The sequence below is a fragment of the Moschus berezovskii genome, chromosome 24 (assembly GCF_049115385.1).
Source record: "Moschus berezovskii isolate FMDL1 chromosome 24, NW_MosBer_1.0, whole genome shotgun sequence".
NCBI classification, from domain to species: domain Eukaryota; kingdom Metazoa; phylum Chordata; class Mammalia; order Artiodactyla; family Moschidae; genus Moschus; species Moschus berezovskii.
The window spans coordinates 1,548,181-1,566,987 of NC_142483.1; the positions used below are offsets into that span (position 1 = coordinate 1,548,181).

General features: G+C 57.8%; 1 protein-coding gene across 1 annotated transcript in view; it reads left to right on the forward strand.

Annotated features, from left to right (window-relative positions):
* RAB7A (RAB7A, member RAS oncogene family) overlaps positions 1-15,683 on the forward strand; it is a 45,706-nt gene extending 30,023 nt beyond the window's left edge. Inside the window, exons 2-6 of the mRNA XM_055413443.2 lie at positions 4,695-4,755; positions 6,796-6,922; positions 10,989-11,207; positions 12,450-12,578; positions 14,402-15,683. Coding sequence (XP_055269418.1) covers positions 4,703-4,755; positions 6,796-6,922; positions 10,989-11,207; positions 12,450-12,578; positions 14,402-14,497 — 624 coding nt within the window. The 5' untranslated portion in view covers positions 4,695-4,702 and the 3' untranslated portion in view covers positions 14,498-15,683. The remainder of the gene's footprint in view (positions 1-4,694; positions 4,756-6,795; positions 6,923-10,988; positions 11,208-12,449; positions 12,579-14,401) is intronic.
* Positions 15,684-18,807: the final 3,124 nt, after the last annotated feature.

An 18,807-nucleotide genomic window follows, 5' to 3' on the forward strand; every position in this document is an offset into this window, starting at 1 on the left:
AGGGGCCGCCCTCGGGCTGGCGGCAGAGGTGGAGGTGGCCCTGCTTCCTGCTCCTCTCCTCCCCGGCCCTGTGTCCCCAGGTCCCCGCCCACCTTCTCAGGCAGCCCCTCGCTGTCCTTGCTGGCCGTGCCCAGCCCAGAGCGTGGGCGGGTCCCGGTGTTTTCCTGATGGCTCTGCCTGCTTGCCGCTTCTTCATTGGCTCTGCTCTTAGGGCCAGTTGGCTGCTCAGCTTCAGGATGAGGAGAGCACTGACTCCAGGTGGATGTGGGAGCAGAGTCTGGCTTTTGATTTCCCACCTGAGAAACAGTGTCCTTGGGGGAAGGAATCCATGCAGCGCGTGGAACAGGGGTGTGCACTGATCATGCTGGGTTTGAGGATGTGCTGTGAGTACCCCTTCTTCTAGAAAGGCTCTGGGAGAGATTCCTGGGCTGGTGGGGGTTCTCTCAGCGCCCGTTCCCAGGTCCCGGGGTTCCACTTAGACATTTTAACTGTAGGGTTTTTCAGAGCAGTTTGTGTCTCCAGAAGTCTGTGGAGACGGTGCTGGGAGAGGGTAACAGAAAGCAGGTGCTGCCGGTGAGGGTTCTGGAGGCACTGCCCCCCATGGCAGAGCTGTGTTCCAGGTTTGCTTTGGTTTTGTTCTTCCTTCGCTCTTTTCTAGAAACAAGTGTCCCGCGCTCTGATCCCAGAGAACATTATGTACAAAAGCACAGCTCTTAGCGGTCGCCGCTGTGAAGGTGGTGGCATCCTCTGTGCCGGCCCTGGGCACGACCCCCCCCCCGCCCGGTGACAGGCGCCACATGGGGGTGCACGTCCTGCAGGACAGGAGTGCTCTTGCAAGCAGAACCAACCGGAGAGTCAGCAGTGGGCATTTCCTCCAGCATGGAAAGAGCCGTTTCGAGTTTGAAGGTCATTTGCCCCTGGAAAGGTGACAGTAAGTGAACATGAAGCAAAGGAAGTCATTTGTGGCCCACTCTCCGGGAGAGGCCTTCTGATTTGTGTGTTCCTTGCGTTTGCACCTCTGCTCTGTTTGGGAGTCTGGGAAGACGAGCTGTAGGGGTTTTAACCCGGCTCTCACCACTGAGTGGGGGTCAGCCTTGTACTGCTGAGTTCTGTAACGCTGGAATTCCAGCCTGTCACGTTAATACTGTATTTTTATAACATACTTTCCAAGACGGTTAGGCCAGTTCCCTGTCACTACTCTTTTTTGAAAGGATTGGGAGGGACTCTTGTTCATTTTTTACTAAGAAAGATAGAATGACTTCATCACATTCCCCCAAAATCCTTGGAAATATTTAAATAGGGACAAACTTTTATCTTTACATTAAGGCTTCCTATGGAGATACCTCTTCGTTTATTCTGATTATCTTTGTCTCAGTAAAATTGTCACTTTTCTCATTTAGATTCTATATCTGTTAACTGCTGCAACAGTGGCTGCAGTTAAGTTTGGAAAGTCCTTCAGGAAAGTGAATTAGCAAAAGTCATGAAAGTGCTTTTATAATTTTGACTCTGATCCCATTCTTAAACAGCTAATCCCATTCTTAATCTCAGTAATCCCATTCTTAAACATCTTGGGTTAAGATGGACAGAAACCTTTCCCCTGAGTGAGAATTCAACCTTTCGTTGACTTCCTACCCCTTTGCCTGGGAACCCTGTTGAAGGCAGATGGGCACCTCTATTGTGGGAAGCTTTACTTGTGGTCACGTGTCTGGCTTGGTGATTGCATCTGATGGGTGGGGAGGGGCTGGGCGTACCCGATGGGCCCCCAGCCTTGGGCTTAATGGAGCACAGTGGCTCCTGTGCTGGATGTGTCTGTCGTGGGGAGCCCCCAGGAATGAGGGCTCAGAGTCGGGGTGTTGAGGCCAGGCCACCTCCTTGTGCCTGGGCTGCCTGCTGTGTGGACTGGCCAGTGGTCCTCAGCCCCGTGTGGCCAGCGAGGGTCTCAGGAGTCTGAGCCTATAAGACCTCCACCCAGTGGGCATTGTGGTGTCCCAGAAAAGGACCTCACGGGTGGAAGCTCAGAGGTGTTCTCTAGAGCAGTATTTTCCCCAGAGTTTTGGTATGACAAACAGAAGGTAGGAATGACTGTTTAAATGCCTAGTGCAGTCACAGAAATATCAGACACCGAGACAGCGGCTGACCGGCACGGTGGGAGAGGTGGTTCCCACGCCATCTCTCGTCTTGTCTCAGGGCCACACGAGCTTGGAGGGGCCTCCCGGACGCGCCTCGGGTGGGTCCCCGGGCCTGTGACGGGGTGTGTGAAGAGGAAGGGCACTCGGGGCCCGCCTGCCGCTCTGTGCAGAACCGTGAGCTCTGGCACGGGGCGGGGGGCGGGCAGTGAGGGTGGGCGTGCTGCTTATTTCTTCTTTCTGATGTTAGGAAAGAGCGCTTGGTGCGAAGTGAAACTTACTGAACTCTGAGAATCGGTGAATTTCTTTGCAAAGTCATCTTCTTTTCACACCTTTCCTTGTCGTGCCCTTTGGATTTGAAGCGTGTCCCAGACGTCACACGCTGATCTCGGCCCCTTTTCAGCCCCAGACCTCGGGGTGAGATGCTTTGACTTTGGTCAAGGTAGTCCCTCGGGAGGCCGGCGGGGCTGGGGATCTCATGGGTGATTGGAGATGCTGGGGCTGAACCTCTCGCTGCAGGTAGGAAAAGACAACGCCAGCCCTGGGTGTGGTGGGGAAAACGCTACAGGGAGCAGGCCTGGTATGACGCGTCTAGCCCCCTCCTGACCAGCGTGGGTGGGCACTGCGTAGAAGGAACTGGGGGGTTGAGACAGCCTGCCCCGGGCTCGGCTATGGGGCCTGCTCACCGCCTTGGGGTTGCCTCCCATCCCCACTCTCGGCGAAGCTGCGGAGAAGCCCGCTGTCAGGGGCACAGGGCGCTGTTGCTCTAACGCTGCCCTGCGGGCACTGGCCGGTCGAGTCCTTGCCATCCCCTTTCCTCAGCGCCAGCGCCTGGACCCAGGGTGTGCAGGGGCGGGCTTGGGCCCCGCCGTGCTCGCTGCTCTGCGCCCCGCTGCGCCCTTGGCGCTGCACTTGCTGCACGTGGGCGCCAGCGCGCCGGTGTTCACTGGCCGCTGCCTGGGCTCCCGGCCCTGTCCTGAGCGTGTTTCTTACCCTTCCTCTGACCTAAGAGCTGTTCTCCTTCTCCCAGCAGAGAGGTTGACCGGCACTTCCGAGGTCACAGCACTGGGGAGTCTGGGGCCAGGAATCCCCTTCTTGAGTCATGGCCCTGTGGCCGGCAGTGCCGTCAGCCTCAGCCTTCAGGAAGCCAGGCAGGTGAAGAAAAGACCAAAGGCAGCTTTGCTCAGGCCCCGTCTGGAGCGTCTTGTCTGCCCAGACAGGGAGGGCCCCAGGCTTTGTTGAGCCCATGCCCTCCCCGCTCGGTCCCGTGTAAGCCCTGAGGTCCCCTGAGGTCCCCACTCTGCTGACAGTGGGAGGCGGGTGCCGCCCTGCTGGTTCCTGGTCGTCTCCGCCCGGCCTTTCCGGTGTCTCCAGAGGAGGGACTGGGGCTCGGGGTCCCTGGAAGGCGTGGGGTCCTTTCTGAGGACGCTCCTGCCCCTGGAGGCGGCGGCAGCCCCAGCCCTCTCGTGGGGGTCAGCGCCAAGGGGTGCCCCTTGCGGTCCTCACGTGCGGCCCTGACACCGGTCTGGGGGGACTGCTGCCCTCCTGCTGCCGCTCTTCCCCTGAAGGCCTCGGAGGCACTCGTGAGGACCACGAGGCCCATGCCCGTAAGGAAAGTGATCCGGGGTCAGGCTGAGGCAGGGGGTCGAGCACCAGCGGGGCCTCTTCCATGCTGTCTGGTCCAGACTCCAGAAGACTTCCTGAAGGGCTTTCTGGGGAACAGTGGTCTCGAGCTGCAAGGTCAAACACTGTTGCTGCCGGTATTTGATAACTCTGCTGTGCACTGGGGAGAGAATCAAACGGTCTAGACGGAAATCTGAGGAAAAGGAGAAGAGAGGTGATTACAGTGACACGTTAAAATGTCGATTCCAGGTGACCCATGCTCAGCGAAGCCCTCAGCCGCGCACGTCCGCTTGCTGGAGGGTTTCTGGCTGTGCTGGGCCTCATCGCTGCACGGGATCTACCCCAGGGCAGAGCTCGGCTCTGGGCACAGTGGTTGCGGCTCCCAGGTTGTGGCTCAGGGCTTAGTTGCTCCGCTGCACGTGGGATCTTCTTGGGTCAGAAGTGGAAACTGTGTCCCCTCCATGGCTGGTGGACTCCTCACTCCTGACCCGCCTGGGACGCCTGTGCGGGTTTTAAAGAGTGCAGACTGCACGGCGCAGAGGCAAGACCGCAGGTGCCGAGGGCCGGCGGTGAGGTCGCCCCTGGTCTCCAGCTGCACGCAGCGTCCATGCTCTGAAGACAGGCGGTGGCGGGTAGACAGAGGTGGGGAGAGGCGGGCTGCTCCACGCTGGACGAAGGGCTCGCCCTGAGGAGACCTGTGTGAGCAGCGCTCAGGCTCACCCGTGCCGTCCTGGCGGCTGCGCACTCCTGCAGGCTCCTCCGGGTGCTCATGGCGTGCTCCTGGCCCGTGTCCCGTGCTGAGCCTGAGTTCCGTCCAGTCTCTGGGCGGCAGTGGGGAGCCGGGTGTCAGGCTCGGGCGCCGAGCTCCCAGGCCGCATCAGTGCATGTGCCAAGTGAGGGGCTCCCCTCGGTAGTCCTCCTCATGTACCTTCTCCTTTCTTCCAGCTTGAAAGATGACCTCGAGGAAGAAAGTGCTGTTGAAGGTGATCATCCTGGGAGACTCTGGGTAAGCGTCCCTCCTGCACTTGAGCTGACACCCTGGTGGAGCTCTCACGCTGGTCTCCGTAGGGCCTGCTCTCCCTGCCGTGGGGCACAGCAGAGCCTGCCTGACCCTGGCCGTGGGGCCCTTGGTCCCCAGTTTGGAGAAAATGGTGGCTGTTTGAACTCAGTGATGATTTCACGCAGTTCCTTTTTCCTGCTGGTCAGAGGAGGGAGGAGAGTTTTCGTGGCAGCATGCCGTGCCCACGCTGGAGGTTTGGGGCACCCTGTGCGGACAGGCAGAGCCCCGAGACACTGCAGGCGCTTACAGACCCCCTCCGCGCGTCAGTATCGCAGTACAGTGAACCGCACGAACTTTCCAGTTTCCCAGGGCATGGAAAAGTCACGTTTGCGCTGTACTGTCGCCACTGACGTGCGCAGCAACCGTGTGTCTAAAGCGCATCGCACATACTGTCATTTAAAAATAAGTTACTGCTGGAAAATGCGAACCATCCGCTGACCCTTCCATGAGTCTTCATATTTTTTGCAGTAGTAACATCAAAGATCACTGATCACAGATCATAACAGAGTAATGATGCAAGAGTTAGAACTACTGCAAGAATTATCAAAATATGACACAGACTTGAAGGAAGCAGACGTCATTGGAAAGGTGGTGCCAGCTGACTGGCTTGACACAGGGCTGCCCCAGACGTGCAGTCTGCAAGAAAGAAAGCGCAAGCAGAAGGCAGTTTCTGCAGAGCGCCTGAGAGCAGGTTGGGCCTGCTTCCGCCCCGGCTGGGCCTGGGCCTCCACGGGCCGAGTAGCCGACCAGTTCTGTGATGACTGGGGCGATTCGGGGGGTGCGAGTGAGGTTTCCAGACTCGGCCTCTGAAGTGACCCTCGAACACTTAGGCTGGAGGCATCATATAATAAATGCAAGCGTGCCTCCTATTCCAGAGTTCTTTTTAAAAGGCAGTGATTTTCCTACCCTGGCTGGTGTCCTTAGTCACCTGAGAAGCCTTTTAAAAGTGAGCGTCTGCCCCGAGCCCCGGGTCCGCGCTGGCCGGCGTTCGTAAGCCCGCACACTCCGTCGCCTCTGCTCTCCGTCCCTCCCCCCGTGCTCGCCGCCGCCGCCGGTTCCTCTGCTGCACTGTCAGGACTGAAAGTGCTGCTTTTTGGCCCGTTACCCAGACTTGCCTGCAGACAGACTTCCTGTCGTCTTCTGTGGGAGATCCGGGCGGGGAGCATTGCCCTGGGCTGTCCTCCCAGGTCCTCTGCAGGTGAAGCTAGTGTTTTCCTTGGTGGAAAGGAAGGTGTTACTGGCTTGTCCTGCTGCCTTGTCACCCAAAGAGTCACCCCAGTCTCTTGCTGAGTCCTCTTACTGAAACACCTCTGGGGAGCCTGCTTCGGTGGATTCCGATTTGGCGGAATATTGCCGCTTCTTCTGCCTCAGATTTTACCCTCGGCTTGGGCTTCCTTCATAGCTCATTCGGTAAAGAATCTGTCTGCAATGCAGGAGACTCGGGTTCGGTTCCTGGGTCGGGAAGATCCCCGGGAGAAGGAAATGGCTATCCACTCTAGTATTCTTGCCTGGAACATCCCACAGACAGAGGAGCCTGGCGGGCTACAGTCCGTGGGGTCGCAAGAGTCGGACACGACTTAGCGACTAAACCAACAGCAGTAGACTGGTTGGCTGCTGTGAATGTCTGCTGGGGGCCAGTGGCTTCCTCTGGCCATTACTCTATTGGACTGAATTACCACCACTAAACCGAGAGACCCAAGACGGCAGAAAGAGGGCGCTCGTGGCGTGAGGGAAGTGGAAACACCAGGCTCTCCCAGCTGCACCAGAGCTTAGAAGCAGCTTCCCCGGGCCTGACCCCCACCGGTAGCCCGTGTCTGTTCCTGGGGAGCGCAAATCGTCACTGGGTGAACAGGAAGCTTCCCCCCATTGGGAGGCGCAGGCCTTGTTCTCCTGCGACACAGATGTTCCTTCCAGACTGCACGCGTCAGAGTCGGTGTGCAGTGCCACCCTGCCTGACTTACACTTGTGGTTTTTCTCCAATTTCAGAGTTGGGAAGACCTCACTCATGAACCAGTATGTGAACAAGAAGTTCAGTAACCAGTACAAAGCCACAATAGGGGCAGACTTCCTGACGAAGGAGGTGATGGTGGATGACAGACTAGTGACCATGCAGGTAAGCGCCTCCCCTCTGCCGGCCCAGCCTGGGTGTCCGGTCTGAGCGCCTGCCTCTGCCTCGGCGCCGCCCTCCCTTTCAGATCTCACGGTTATGTTCATGGGCAGCTCGCTTCCAGCGGCCTGCCAGATACAGCATGGGACGCCGAGGGCATCCTCGATACCACAAGACACGCCAGCAATTTTCCTTTTTTCCTCAAAGTTTGAATTCAGCTGGACTCCCTGGGTTTTGCTGTTTTGGTTTAGTTCCTTTGCTATAAAATTGGCAGCTTACAGGTTCCCCATCTTGGTCTCCAAAATGTCTGAGCCATCCCTCTCGGCACCCTGCCTAGTGCTTTAGGCTAAAACATCCTTGAGTCTCTCCTGGGTTCTCAGAGCAGCCATTATAGTGGTTTCCCGGCTTCTAATCTGTGCTCTCCATGGCTCTTTACGTTGTGTTTTGTTCAGCCGATCTGGCTTCTTCATGTAGCAGCTTAATCTGATTTCAGAGGCTTCCTTTTCAACACTTGGGATAAAACAATTCCTTCACTTGGCTCCTTAAGAGGCTTCACGTTCTGGGGCTTCCCTGATGGTCTGGTGGTTCTGACCACGCGTCCACTACGGGGCCTGGGCTCGATCCCTGGGGAGGAGCTAAGCTCCTGCCAGCCTTGCGTGCGCTCACTTGGGGCTCTGCTGGCCAGGCCCTCCCGCCCCAGCGTCTGGCATCCTGAAGTGCCAGCTTTCAGCCCAGGCGTTGTGTTCGGAAGCCCCTACCTCCACCGCAGTTGAGCCGTGTGTCTGCCCTGAACGCTGTCCTGGGGAGACCACGCCATGTGTACCTGGCCGACACCTGGCTCGGTGCGACGTCTGGACGGGCACGGGCTGCGAGGAGCGTTGACCTGAGTTCACCTCGAGGTGCGTCCCGGGGCACGCGCTCCTCCAGGCAGGGCCGATGCGGCTCCCACCCCACCTGTCAGACACACAGCGGTGTGCGGGGGTGGGCAGACAGGTCCGGGGTCAAGAGGTGCAGCCCTCCAGTTGGACGGTAAACGGGTGGTGGGTGTGGGGTGCTCTCCAGGGGGCAGAGTTGTAAGCGCTGGATGTTGTGGCGGATGTTTTGTGACATAAAAATATAAAACCCCAAGGGGATACACCTGAAACAAACGTGACGCTGTAGTCAGTAAAGCCTCAGTCTGTGTGTGAAACTAAAGTTTGAGTAAAGCCAAGCTTGAGAGAGAAGATTTCCAGATAACAGGAGAGAGAACCGGACTCGGGCTCCTGCTGCGGTGGTTTATGGATTTACAGGACTGGCATTCTGTCCGTGATCAGGACAAAAGGTGGCCTGCACAGGGTGGGCTCCGGAACTGACACCCCGTTGGACACACAGACACGCAGGGCTCCTGGGGCCTTGGAAGGTTGTGGAAAGAGGACCCCAGGCCTCAGCCCCCGGAAGGGGTAAAGCTGGCCTGTGGGGTGCAGGCTGGTGCTCTGCTGCCCTGCCCCTGGTGGGGGACACCCCGTCTCGCTGTACACGTCTCTGCTCTGCAGGGCACAGAGAGCTTTGTCTGCAGGATCTGATATAACCCTCTGTCACTCCTGGAGAAAACAAAGATAAGACCACCCTGTCGGGAGATGCACGACTTCCGGACAGAAGATGAGCCCTTGAGGAGTTAGTGTGCCACAGAAAGTGCCCCCAGAGACCAGAGGCTTCTGAATGAAGCATGCAGGCTGTGACGGGGAGGGCCCTGAGAGACGGGGTGTGGGGGCTGAGGAAACGGGGACAGGACAGGCACACCTCAGGGTAGACTCAGCGGGGGCAGCGGTGCAGGCGCAGGAATAGCAGGCGGACAGGGGAGTTCTTGGCTTCGCGGCCGAAGGCTGCATCCAGGTCCTGGGCTCAGGCGCTGCCTGAAGACCCCCGCGTCCCAGAGCAGGAGCAGACAGACAGCGGTGGTTCTCGTAGTCACGAGGGCTTGCAGAAGGGAGGCCCAGCCCCTCGTGGTTCGGCGCCAGTCTGATGAAGCCCCACACGCTCAGATCTTCAGGGTTTCCTGAAGTCAGTGCACCCGCCAAGAACCCGGGGCACCGAGCAGAGTCTGGCAAGAGCGTGAAAGAAGGTGTGGTCCCCGGGCTGGAACAGAGCTGGCGCTCAGGCTCCTGCAACCAGCTTAAAAGACGGGAAGCAAATGAAAACACCATCTCCAGACAAAGGCATCCTCATTCCAGGTCTTGAGGAGTCCTCCCCTGTTTTTATGGGCCTTCAGCAGCGTCCTGAAAAAAGATGATTCAGAGACGGCAACACGGCAAGGACAAGTGGAAACCTCCTTGGCAGTTCAGAGTGGTTTTTGTATTGAAAGAAATCAAGCCATCTCGTGTATGTGCAGAGAAGCAGCTAAGCAGGTGGCCTGGGTCAGTAGGGTTGCTGAAGATGAAACACGGTGCCCCAGAATTAGAAATCAGCGTGTGGAGCAGCCGGGACACAGCAGACCAGGCGGAAAGGGAGGGGAGTGAGGTAGGGAAAGAGGCAGAAACGGGGCCCGGTGAGCAGCGCAGACTCTTCCTCGTCTCGGAAGAGCAGGAGGTCACAGATGCATGTTTGCCAGGGCGTTTCCGCCACAGATGTGGTTGCCAGTCCACGGATTCAGGGAAGCCTACATTCCAAGACAGGGAGATTAAGAAGACCGGGAAAACCACACTGAGAGGAAAAGCTTCGCGAGACAGACTTGAAAGCAGCGAGACGAACAGGAACGACCAGGGAGCGCAGCGGCGAGGCTGCAGTGGGCCCGGCGGCTGCGGCTCGTTCTCCGGGCGGGCTGCGAGGAGGAGGCACCTCTCCCCCGACTCCGGTGCAGAGAGCCTTGGAGGCGTCCTCCAGGTCCGTGATGTGACTGCAGCTTGCTGCTGTGACAGAAACGTGAGTCCCCTAGCACAGCCTGCCGCTGGGCTGTCCTCGTGTGGGCTCGCTCCCTCTGGGCAGACATCGGTGCAGCTTTGTGCAGGAGGCCTACCTCCCTGACCCAAGAATCTGTGTGGCCCCACAGGTTGGCGTGTTCCGCAAGTGCTGCGGGTCTCAGGAGGCCAGGCCGGCTGCACGGAGTCTGGGGCGCCTCCTGCAGAGGCTTGTTGATTAGATGAGACAGGTGGCTCAGTCCACACTCCATGTTGACCTAAAACCCAGCCCTTGAGTCCCAGCCGGTGCTGTGGACTTAGTTTTTACTTGGGTTGTGACGATGGTTCAGATTCTCGTGCTGTTCTGAAGCTAAGTGCTTTCCTGCGGACAGACAGACAGACAGAGGGTCCAGCAGGTGGTGACTGATGTCAGCTGGAGGTAACTGCGTGCCCTCTGCCCCGGCACTGGGGCCTGTCCTGGGAACACTGGCTGTCCCTCCCGGCGGCCTGGGGCCCTGCTGGGGTCTGGGGCATCCAGGAGGTGATCCTGCGCCCCGGCCCGGCGGGGCAGTGCATGGTGGGAAGCTCCGGGGGCTGAGTGCCGCTGCGCCCTCCCGGCACCTGCCGTCCGTGCCGAGTCCTCACGCCTCTCCCTCCCTTCCCCTCCCTGCCCTGCCCTCCTCACACAGTGCTTTTGTTCTCTGTGTCTCTTGAGATACGATAAAAATGTTTGTTTTTTTTAAGGTGAATGTTACATACAGTAAAACATGTAACTGTAAACAAATGTGCAGTTTGGTAGTTCCCTGCTGGCCTAGTAGAGATTTGTGGTTTCACTGCTGAGGGCCCAGGTTCAGTCCCTGGCTGGGGAACTGAAATCCTGCCAGCCTCACAGTGTGACCAAACCAACAAAAGTAAACGCACACCGAACAGATGCTCCCCCGCGGGAAGTTCCCCGAGTACGGAGCTCCTAGGTTTTCGGTGCAGCTTTTCTGTACGTACTTCCCGGGTGACCTCCACGTGGATCGGGACCCACAGTCTCGAGCATCTCCGGGCTTCAGGTGTGTGCGCTCAGCTGCTATCGTTCAGGGTGCTGCGTGCACTCCCCGAGTCTCGAGGTGCTCATCTCAGGGTGGCCTTGGAGTCCCCCACGCGCCCCATCCTGGGCCGTGCCCCCCGGAGTGACGGTGTGTCTTGGGCAGATCTGGGACACGGCTGGACAGGAGCGGTTCCAGTCCCTGGGCGTGGCCTTCTACAGAGGCGCCGACTGCTGTGTCCTGGTGTTCGACGTGACCGCCCCCAACACGTTCAAGACCCTTGACAGCTGGAGAGACGAGTTTCTCATCCAGGCCAGTCCCCGGGACCCCGAGAACTTCCCCTTCGTCGTGCTGGGAAATAAGATTGACCTCGAAAACAGACAGGTGCGTGCTGGTGATGGCGGGGTCCTTGGTGGGGGCCGCCTTTAAAGGGGCGGCGCCAGTGTTCATATTTGATTGGTAAAGACCCGCGGGCCCCGAGGATCAGCCCATCTCTCTGTCTGCGTGTTTCCCATGCAAGGGAAGGGCACAACTAACAAGGGGCACCTCGCCGCCCTTAGGTGGGGCCCGGCTCCCTGGGAGCAGAGCGGGGAGGGTGTGCGGGGTCGGAGCGCCCCGTGGAGCGGCCCCCTGCCAGCCCTCCTGGCTCCGGTCCAGATTGACCTCTGGGCCCCTTGGGACCTCGGTCTCCTGGCTACAGGGCAGACTTGGCGCTTGGTCTGGCTCACGCGCTGTGGAGCTGAGGACAGCCTGGGGCGGACGTCTGGGCCGCGGGGCCCCAGAGGGCCTGCCCGGCACCCTGCTCTCTCTCGCCTGGTCACCTGCTCCGAGGTGCCCTGTGCATGTGGAGTGTCTGTGCTGAGTGCCTCGCGGCTCTGGGGGCGCACAGGGGGCACCATCTCCAGGCCGGCTGCCCTTGGGGGTGGGGTTCCAGCAGGCCCGTTGAGACACCCACACCACCCGCACGGCCATGGCTCGGGCTTGTTGGCGCCTCTGCCTCTGACCCGGGAGGAGGGTTCGGTTGCCCTCAGCTGTCATCCTCGCGCTGCGGGCCCCCCCAGATCCCACGGGTTGGGAGGTGCTTTGGGCTTTGAGTAAAACTGCTCTGGCTTCCTTTCCGGTAACACCTCTCTGGGGAGTGTAGACAACGCTTTCTTAAGTGTAGCCGAGTTTGTGTTTGACCAGTCAGCTCTTTCCTAAGTGAACTGGTTCTTCTTTCTTGCCTCAAGACAGGCTCAGGTGGGGGGTGGGGGGGAGTCAGGGAACAGGACGTGGCTGGGTTGGGGGCTATGGGGCCTGGATATGTGATCAGGCTAGGGGCTCAGGTGGGTGCACTGAGCAGTCACAGGAGGGGCTGTAGACCAGGAGACCAAGCCCCCAGGCCTGTCCTGCGCCGGAGGCCCCTGCCGCCCCAGGAGAGGTGGGCACTTCCTCCGGGGTTGGCGTCCTTCTCCCTTCACAAGCTGCTTCCAAGTGCAGCTCAGGGTCGGGGGCTGAGGGGGGAAAGCCCAGCCGTACTGTGTTTAGCTGGCGTGGGGCTGGCGGGCAGTGTCCGGGGGGTGGTCCCGGGGGTCCTCCGGTGGGATTCCTGCTCTTCCTGGCACCTGCGCCATGCCTCTCCTTCAGGTGGCCACCAAGCGGGCACAGGCCTGGTGCTACAGCAAAAACAACATTCCTTACTTCGAGACCAGCGCCAAGGAGGCCATCAACGTGGAGCAGGCCTTCCAGACGATCGCCCGGAACGCGCTCAAGCAGGTGGGTGTCTGCAGCCATCGGCACCTCCGGGGATGGAGCCCCAGCCTGGCCGCCTCGGCCTGCACCTTCTCTCCCCACGGGCTCTCTGTGCAGCCAGATGTGGTGGCGGGGCCTTTGAGCGGCCCCGTCCCCAAAGTCAGCTCCACGGGGGCACCAAGGCCCCTCGTGTGGGGCTGCCCTGCTCGGCATCTCCTCCTGTTTGAGGGTACACTTGAGTGCAAAGCCCAGCTCTGATGCCTGTCTTGGGATCTGGTCTAGTTTTTAAACCCTATCTGAGCTGTACAGTGAGATTGCCGCTTCCAGGGCATTTGTGAAGATTCAGTGAGGCACACCGCCGTTTGGAATTCTCCTAAATGATCCTCGTAAAGGCTAACCTGAAAGGCTCTGGGAATCATCCTCCCTGGATACGGTTTCCCTGCATTGTCTGTGTTGTTTATTCAGATGTCCCCCTCACCCCCAAATACCAGCGGCGCCTTGCTGGCATGTGCCGGGTAAAGGCCCCTCTGATCCCACAGCAGTGGGCGGTGCTTTCCTCCCTGAGCACCCTTACGCCAGAGCTGGAGTCACGGGGGCAGGACTGTCCGACTGGTAAGGTGGCCCCTGGCTGTCCCTGGTGACCCTCGGTTCTGGCACCGCGGTGGCGCCCCCGGAGCAGCGCCCATGCTCTGCAGAGGGGCCCTCGCAGCCCTTGGCCGTGCGCAGAACGGGGGGAGTGTGTGTGGCGGCCTTTCTCTCAGCCCCTCTGGCCACAGTGGGGAGCTCGCTGGTGGGCGTGCGTCCCCTCTGCTGGGGCCAGTTCTCCCTGCGCGGACTGTCCCACCTCACTGCCTCTGCCTTCCCTAGTCATGTCTTCCTGCTCGGCTGTGTTTGGCTCATTATCCATTTAAACTGAGACTTCTACTCCAGGTGCAACTGTTTCCTCCTCCGTCCTCTCCCCACCCCAAAAAAACCAAAGAAACCTTTCCGAGGTTCTAACTGAACCACACGACAACTGTGTCAGCCAGCACCGGGCCCCTGACAGACGCCACAGACCACGTGGCTCAAGGACACACTTTTATTTCCTGTCGGTTTCGGGGCCACAAGTCCGCAGTCGAGGGGCCAGCAAGTCCGGTCTCCGTTGAGGCCTCTGTTAACACAGAAAGCAGATGAGCGCTAGTCAGGGCTGGGAGCAGCGGGTGGGACGGGCCACTGCTCCTGGAGCCGGCTCACCTCCGGGGCCGGGAAAGTCCTGATGGCGCTGACCTGTGAGCAGACCTGCCTGCGCACACACTCACCCCTCAGGGAGAGAGACCACCTTAGTTACAGGTAGTCCTGGGTGGGGTCACTTGTCCAGCACTTGTGAACGGAGTGGTTTCCCCAGAGGACCTCGACCTGTGGGTGCTCCGTGTGTAAGGGACAGGTGATTTTCTTCTCTAGGAAGTAGGAGGCTGCCCTCGCTGGAAACACAGTAATTCAGCCCGAGTCCCCGTGAAGTGACCCCAGTCCCTGGCCTGTAGGCCCCATGGTGAGGGAGTTGTCCCGGGCAGGCCCAGCATGTGCAGCCTTGGGGGCGAGGTCCCCTGAAGGCCTGGAAGAGACAGCAGACAGACCTGGGTCCAGAGAGGCGCGCAGGGCGAGCTCTCAGCGGGTGTGAGGGCCGGGCCCCAGACCCTGCCTTTGTCGGGCGCTGGCGGAAGCTCCCAGAGCAGGCGTGTACATGTGGAGGGCGTCAGCCTGGCCCTCCTGCCCCTGCCCCTCAGCGTCCCTTGTCGCCCACCCAGCCCCTCTACCACGTGGCACGCACCCGCCCCGGGCCTGCGGTCACCGCCTCTCTCCCTGCCCAGGAAACGGAAGTGGAGCTGTACAACGAGTTCCCCGAGCCCATCAAACTGGACAAGAACGACCGCACCAAGGCCTCGGCCGAGAGCTGCAGCTGCTGAGGAGGCGGAGGGAGCAGAGCACAGAGCCCTTCACGACCGAGAACACACGCAGGCCTTCTTCCACGAGCCCTCCTCTCCACACAGACAGTCATCGCCCAGCCCGCTGCCCAGAGAGCCCAGCACCCCGCCCACCCCGCACACGCCCACAGACCCCGCCGCCCACCCTGCGGGCTCCACGGCAGCAGCGCGGGCGGCACACCCGCCTGGGGCGGAGTCTGCGTGGGAAGCTTCTTCCCTTTGTCCACTGGAGAGAGAACTGTTTACAGTTAATCTGTGTCTGATTAGTTCTGATTTTTTTAACCGTCTTGTGGTCTTTTTCCCCGCCCCCTCCTGTGAAGGCCACCGCGTGGGAAGGCTGGTGCCCTGCGCTCCGTCACAGGCTCACACCCAGTCTGATCAGGCTGAGTTTTGTATGTATCTGTTAATGCTTGTTACTTTTAACTAATCAGATCTTTTTACAGTATCCATTTATTATGTAATGCTTCGTAGAAAAGAATCTTATAGTACATGTTAATATATGCAACCAATTAAAATGTATAAATCAGTGTAAGAAATTCTTGGGTTATGTGTTTAAGTCCTGTGATGCAGGCGTAGACAGAGGGCTGAACCTAGTCTGGATCGCAGCGTGTTGAGCATCTCGAGTCGAGAAGTCCAGCAGGAGGCAGTATTCTGTACAGCAGACATGAGAGTCATGTACGCCTTTTATCAAAGACTTCAGAGCCAAAAAGCTTTGCGTCTCTCCAGGGGAAACTGTCCAGTTCCCTCTGTATCTAAATTTTCCAAGAGGCGATTGACATAATACTTCGGTGTGTGCAGTGGAGACACAGCTGTTTCACAAATTAAAACTCTCCTTTTCCCTTTTTTTCTTTCTTGCCTCACACTTTAAAACTCCCGTTAGATTTGCATCCACATCCAGGAGGGAGAGGAGGCCCTCCCAGGCCTGTCATAGTGACGGTACCTTTGTTCTAGAAGGCGCTCCTCTCGGAGTGTGGCGTCCTCGGTGAGAACACCTTCCCCCGCCCCCCCAGTGTAGCCCCCGAGCCCCGCTTCCTGGCGGGGCCACCCCACACACACTGTCGCCTGCTTCACGGAGCTCCCCTCCAAGGGCCTGTGCCCCAGGGTGTGGGCCAAGTTCTTCTGTAAAGAGACGAACGTGATGCCAATAAAATGTACCAAGAACAAAGACCGTCTGTCTTCGCCCTGTCTTTTTCTCCAGGCCTCGGCACAGGGGAGGTCCTGCAGTGGTTGCCCTCACGGCGCTTGCTCTCAAGTGGCAGCCCCTGGCACAGTCCGCGGGCCTCCTCCCATCCAGCCTCTCAGCACCGGCCCCCGGTGTGTGCTGTCTGTGTTTCTGATCGGGGAGGGGGTGGTGGTGCGGACCCTGGCTGAAGAGCGCGCTGTCCCTACAGAGGCAGGGCTGTGAGCGGCCTTTGGGTTTGCGGTGGTTTAACCTGCATGGTCGCTGACACGTGGCCCTTGCGTGGTTCTGGGTTTCTGACTCTCGACAGGAGGGGAAGGTTGGGCAGCAGGGCCCGCGTTCCAGCACAGATAAGCCACGCTGGGACAGATGCCGCGAGGATCAGTGTTACAAAACGGCCATGTGTCGGTTGGTGGGAGGGTGGAGGCTGGCAGACTGTGCCTTGCGCTGTACCCGTCCCACTTCTCAGGTCCCCGGCGGTTTGCTTCCTCCAGCCGCTCTGGGCTCACACCCTGGACGCTCACGACCATGACAACACCCCTGTCAGGGGCACACGGCTCCCCATGCTCTGGCCCCACCTCCCGGGCTGGGTGTGGGGGGCCCGGTGCCGGGCTGCGGTGAGTGGACCCCAAGTGGTGCTCACTTCACAAACCAGGCTGTAGCCCTCTGGTCCTGACCATGAACAAGTAGGGGAAATGGACTTTGCCCTCTGTCCTCAACCACCTCCTGAAACCAAAGATTATCCTTACAGTGAGCCGCCTTGTTTTTTAAATGGATGTTTAATAGTGCCATAACCACGCATGTATTAAAGTCACTTTTAGACAGAATGAAAAGGTAAGGCAAAAGTAGGAGAAACTATTTGCAAATCATGTATCTTATGGAGACCTTTAATAACTATTATGACTCAACAATAAGAAAACAAACTTAAAATGGGCAAAAGACTAGAATTAACATAAACATTTTATCAAACAAGACATTCAAACTGTTACTAAGAAAATGCCAATTAAAACCATAATGGAGGGACTTGACTTCCCTGGTTGTCCGGTGGTGAGGAGTCTGCCATCCGGTGTGGGGGGCTCGGGTTCAGTGCCCCTCTGGGAACTGAGACCCTACATGCCGCGGCTGCTGAGCCCGCACGCCACAACTCAGACCCGAGGGAGCCCAATAAACATTCAATAAAACGTAAACACACGCAAAGGAATTTCACTACACACAGACCAGAGTCACTATAATACAAAACAGAATAGCAAGCCTTATGAGGACCTGAAGAAAACTCGAGCCTCCCCACAGTGCTGCTGGGAATGAACACAGTACAATCCCCGCTGGGAAAATCCTCCAGCTTCTCAAGAAGCTAAGCATAAGCTTACATGTGACCCAACAACTTCACTCCTGTGAATCTGAGAGAAATAAAATCATAGCCGCTCAAACCCTCCTATCAGCGTTGTTCATAACATGAAATATGGAAGCAAAGAGTTGGCGCAACTGAGCATCTGAGCTGAGCTGACGGGAGCAGACCCGCTAGCGAACGGGCACACCGGTGTGGAGGGTCCGCAGTGGGAGCAGACACGAGAGGAACGACGAGCGACGCCGTCGGACCTCAACCCCAGCAGCGGAGGAGGACGCAGTGTCACACGCAGCGTGATTTCATGCGCAGTGTTCAGAGCAGAAGTGTTTAAACAGAAGTCAGACCTGCGCTGACCTGGGGCTGAGTGGGGTGGGCGGGGGCCTGGCTTCACACGGGCTCAGTGGGGTTGTCTGGTGAAGACGTTGGAGCAGACCATCACATTACACAGTGGTGATGGCATAGCTCTATAAACTCACCAACTTATTTTAAATAACAAAATGTATTGGATCAAAAGTCTCTTCAATTAAGTTATTAAAATTATCTTTGGAAAATAAGTTGAAGAACCATAGAGAAAGTCCCTTTACTCAGATAATGTTTGACGGTAGACTGCACTTACGCCTCACTGCACGCTCCTGCACAGGCCTGCCATACTCTGGAATGAGCTCGAACATAGCTTCGTGGCCGTGAACCCAAGCACAGCCAGCTGATTTTCAGTCAAATTTGACTTGAACTGACCTTGACTCAGATCTCAGTTTCACCTCCTCACTGACAATCTTCCTAAGCATGGTCCCCTTGAAATGACCTTGAATCTGACCCTCCTCCTGACCCTGTTATATTCCAACTTTCAGGTTAGCACTGAGCCCTACCCACTGTGACAGCTTCCTCTCCAGCCTGGGACTAGTCCATCTTACCGTCCCGTCAGCCCAGCGTTACCTTCCTTGCGTCCTGCACACACACGGCTGCCGTTCCCTAGATTTGGTTTATCCACAGTAAGAGGCAGGCGGAGACCGAGCTCCGCTCGTGCAGTGTCTTCCCGTGTTCCTGCCAAGACTGCACGTGCTCTTGAGAGAAGCTAGTTTGCTCCAACAGGAGGAAGATGTGTTTTTGAAGAGAATGGGACTTGAAGTGTTTCAGTTCAGTTCAGTCACTTAGTCGTGTCCGACTCTTTGTGACCCCATGAACCACAGCACGCCAAGGCTCCCTGTCCATCATCAACTCCCGGAGTTCACTCAAGCTCACATCCATCGAGTCGGTGATGCCATCCAGCCATCTCATTCTCTGTCGTCCCCTTCTCCTCCCACCCCCAATCCCTCCCAGCATCAGGGTCTTTTCCAGTGAGTCAGCTCTTTGCATGAGGTGACCGAAGTATTGGAGTTTCAGCTTTAGCATCAGTCCTTCCAATGAACACCCAGGGCTGATCTCCTTTAGAATGGACTGAGAGTCCAAAGGAGTCTCAAGAGTCTTCTCCAGCACCACAGTTCAAAAGCATCAATTCTTCGGCGATCAGCTTTCTTCACAGTCCGACTCTCACATCCATACATGACCACGGGAAAAACCATAGCCTTGACTAGACGGACCTTTGCTGGCAAAGTAATGTCTCTGCTTTTTAATATGCTATCTAGGCTGGTCATAACTTTCCTTCCAAGGAGCAAGCATCTTTTAATTTCATGGCTGCAATCAGCATCCGCAGTGATTTTGGGGCCCAAAAAAATAAAGTCTGACACTGTTTCCACTGTTTCCCCATCTATTTCCTATGAAGTAACGGGA